The 2,537-nt window shown below is 56.2% G+C and overlaps 1 protein-coding gene across 1 annotated transcript; it reads left to right on the top strand.

The window, feature by feature from the left end:
* The first annotated feature begins 245 nt into the window (after positions 1–245).
* Positions 246–1,549, top strand: LOC125757249 (uncharacterized). The gene has a single exon (XM_049412684.1). It carries the CDS (start codon positions 359–361, stop codon positions 1,457–1,459), a length of 1,101 nt encoding a protein of 366 aa, XP_049268641.1. The 5' UTR covers positions 246–358; the 3' UTR covers positions 1,460–1,549.
* The last annotated feature ends 988 nt before the right edge of the window (positions 1,550–2,537 follow it).

Below are 2,537 nucleotides of genomic sequence, written 5' to 3' on the forward strand. Positions count from 1 at the left end.
CCTTCAGTGCTCCCCGACTAAATCGGAATTTGTTCACATCCGCCCCTCGCCAAAGTGCACTACCAAAATTGAATTGTCCTTAAAAAGCGGACCCGTCCCAGAACACGATGAGATCAGAGTACTGGGTCTGTTTATACACAAACATCGCAGAGCAGACACAACATTGGCCAAATTGCGTAAGGTGGGGGACCAGGTGGGCCGGATGGTCCGCCGGGTTTCCAACAAACGCGGGGGGTTGCGTTGCAAAGACGCCTTGCGGCTGGCGCATGCATTCGTGACCAGTCGAGTCCTCTACTCGGCTCCTTACCTCCACCTGCGCAAATTTAATGAGAACGCCCTTGAGGTGATTCTCAGGAAGATGTACAAGCGTGCCCTCGATCTCCCGATAACCACGTCCAACCAGCGCCTTATGGGCCTGGGGATGGTCAACACTTTCGCCGAGCTGCGGGAGGCACACTTGACCAACCAATACACAAGACTTTCAAAAACGACGTCGGGACGCCGCCTATTAGCCCGACTACACATCCACCACCCAACATTGACGGAAGAGCGCGTACGCATCCCAGAAGTCTGGAGATACGCCCTGCACGTGCGCCCTCTTCCGGCCAACATGACACGTGACGACCACAGTGGCAGGCGCCTTGCGCGGGCGGAGGCACTGGCTCGCCACTATGGGAACAAACACGGTATCTTTTACGTGGACGCCTCCGGTCCTCACCATGGGGGTTGGTACACGGCTGCAGTCGTCCACCAAAACGTCGCAGTGAACGGCCTAACATTCAGGGCACAAAATATAACACATGCGGAGGAGGTCGCCATCGCGCTAGCTGCCGCAGACCAGGACTCGCGCGTCATCATTACCGACTCGAGAGGGGCCTGCAGAAATATTGAACAGGGGTACGCTCCTCACCTTGCGTATCGCATCCTGCAAGATAGCAATTACGTCGGGGCCCCCGCGTCCCGGATCATCATATGGGCTCCAGCTCATACGGGCCTCGAAGGCAACGAAACGGCAGACGCCGCTGCCCGCGCGCTCACTCTCCGGGCAACGCCTTCAGACCCTTCCGAAATGGATCCCGAACCCAAACCGGCCTTAACGTATCGGGAAATTACTGAGTTCTATCAATTCGGCCACGCAATTTATCCTAAACCCTGTAAGGGCCTTACAAAGGTGGAGGAACGCACACTCCTCCGCCTTTACACCAAAACGCTGCTGTGCCCGGCAGTTTTAAAACATTTTGATCCGGCCTGTACAGGAAAATGCCCATACTGTGAGGAGAAGTCTTCGGACGTCTACCACATGGTGTGGGCATGCCAGTCAACCCCGAACCTCGCCCCAAAACCACACCCCACCCGGGAGGACTGGGAGGCAGCCCTGCTCGGCTGCTCCGACCTGGCGAGCCAGAAGGCCCTGGTCGACCGAGCTCGAGTCGCGGCGATCGCCAATGGGCTTCTGTAATGAGGAGCCCACCTAGTGCTTGTGAGGGGTGGCCCCCTCCGGGCCACCTCGCGCTTACTCCCTGTATATACCTCTAATAAAGTTTTTTCCTCCTCCTCGCACGCTTGTGATGCAGGTTCTTTTTCTGTTTACGACAGCTCTCTAAGACTGAGCTTAGGAGAGCTTATTGAGGACAAAGCCGTTGGTTTCAACACAAAGACATTTAATAAACCATTAGCGCGAAAAACAATCTAAAGCCAAACACTCAACAAAAGGTTCACTGCACACGGAAAAATATTCTTAACAACAAACAAAAGGAGAGTTCAAAGACTTAAACTGGACAGTCTAGTCCTGACGCGGCTGAGCAGCGGAGCGGTGAAGAAGACGAGTTCATTCTCACCAAATGGCTTCGGGCTGGGTGACTCGCACGCGACGGGAACGCGGTGGCTCCGGCATGGAGAGCTGACGCGGGCTAGCTGGCTGCTGGCCGGCACTATGAGACGCCAGGGGCAACCTGGCCAGGCAAGTGGATGCGCAGCTCGGGTCCGTAGCCCAACTGCTGTTGCTATGTTGCCTGCCGGCGCCGGAGTCCGCAGGCCTTGGGAAGGAGTTCGCTTACCATGACTGTGGTGTCCTCGATCGGGAACGCGACGGCAGGAGGTTCCGGCCGGTTGAAGTCCTGGAGGCTCGGGTCCCAAACCCAACGGCCTGTCTTCAGCGCCCGGTCCGGTGCCAACCTTCCACTTGTCTGGTTCCCTTCGAACTCCCCGGCTCTTCTCAGGCCAGGCTTTTTCTCGGTCTCGGGTCAACTTGTCCCATCCTGATTGGCGATGCTCAAGTTTCGTGGTGCCCCACTATTGGCCCCTGGAATCTCCGTGGTGAATTCCTATTGGGCCCCTTGTCCGTCGAAACTTTGTGCCGCGCGCTCTCGTGCTGGACGTTATTTCGACGTCGTGGTCATCTTTCATGTGGCCATCGTTTTCGCGCGCTATTCTTTTCATGTTGCGCACTTTTTGAAAGGCGCACACTTCGAACGCGCACCACACATCACATAGGCCCCCTTTTTCGAAAAGTTTTTCTGGTTGAAAAACTGCCGCTT

Source organism: Rhipicephalus sanguineus, chromosome 2 (genome assembly GCF_013339695.2).
Source record: "Rhipicephalus sanguineus isolate Rsan-2018 chromosome 2, BIME_Rsan_1.4, whole genome shotgun sequence".
NCBI classification, from domain to species: Eukaryota; Metazoa; Arthropoda; class Arachnida; order Ixodida; family Ixodidae; genus Rhipicephalus; species Rhipicephalus sanguineus.

Coding starts and splice junctions, on each gene's coding strand:
- LOC125757249 (XM_049412684.1), top strand. CDS start 359: ATGTACAAGCGTGCCCTCGATCTCCCGATAACCACGTCCAACCAGCGC.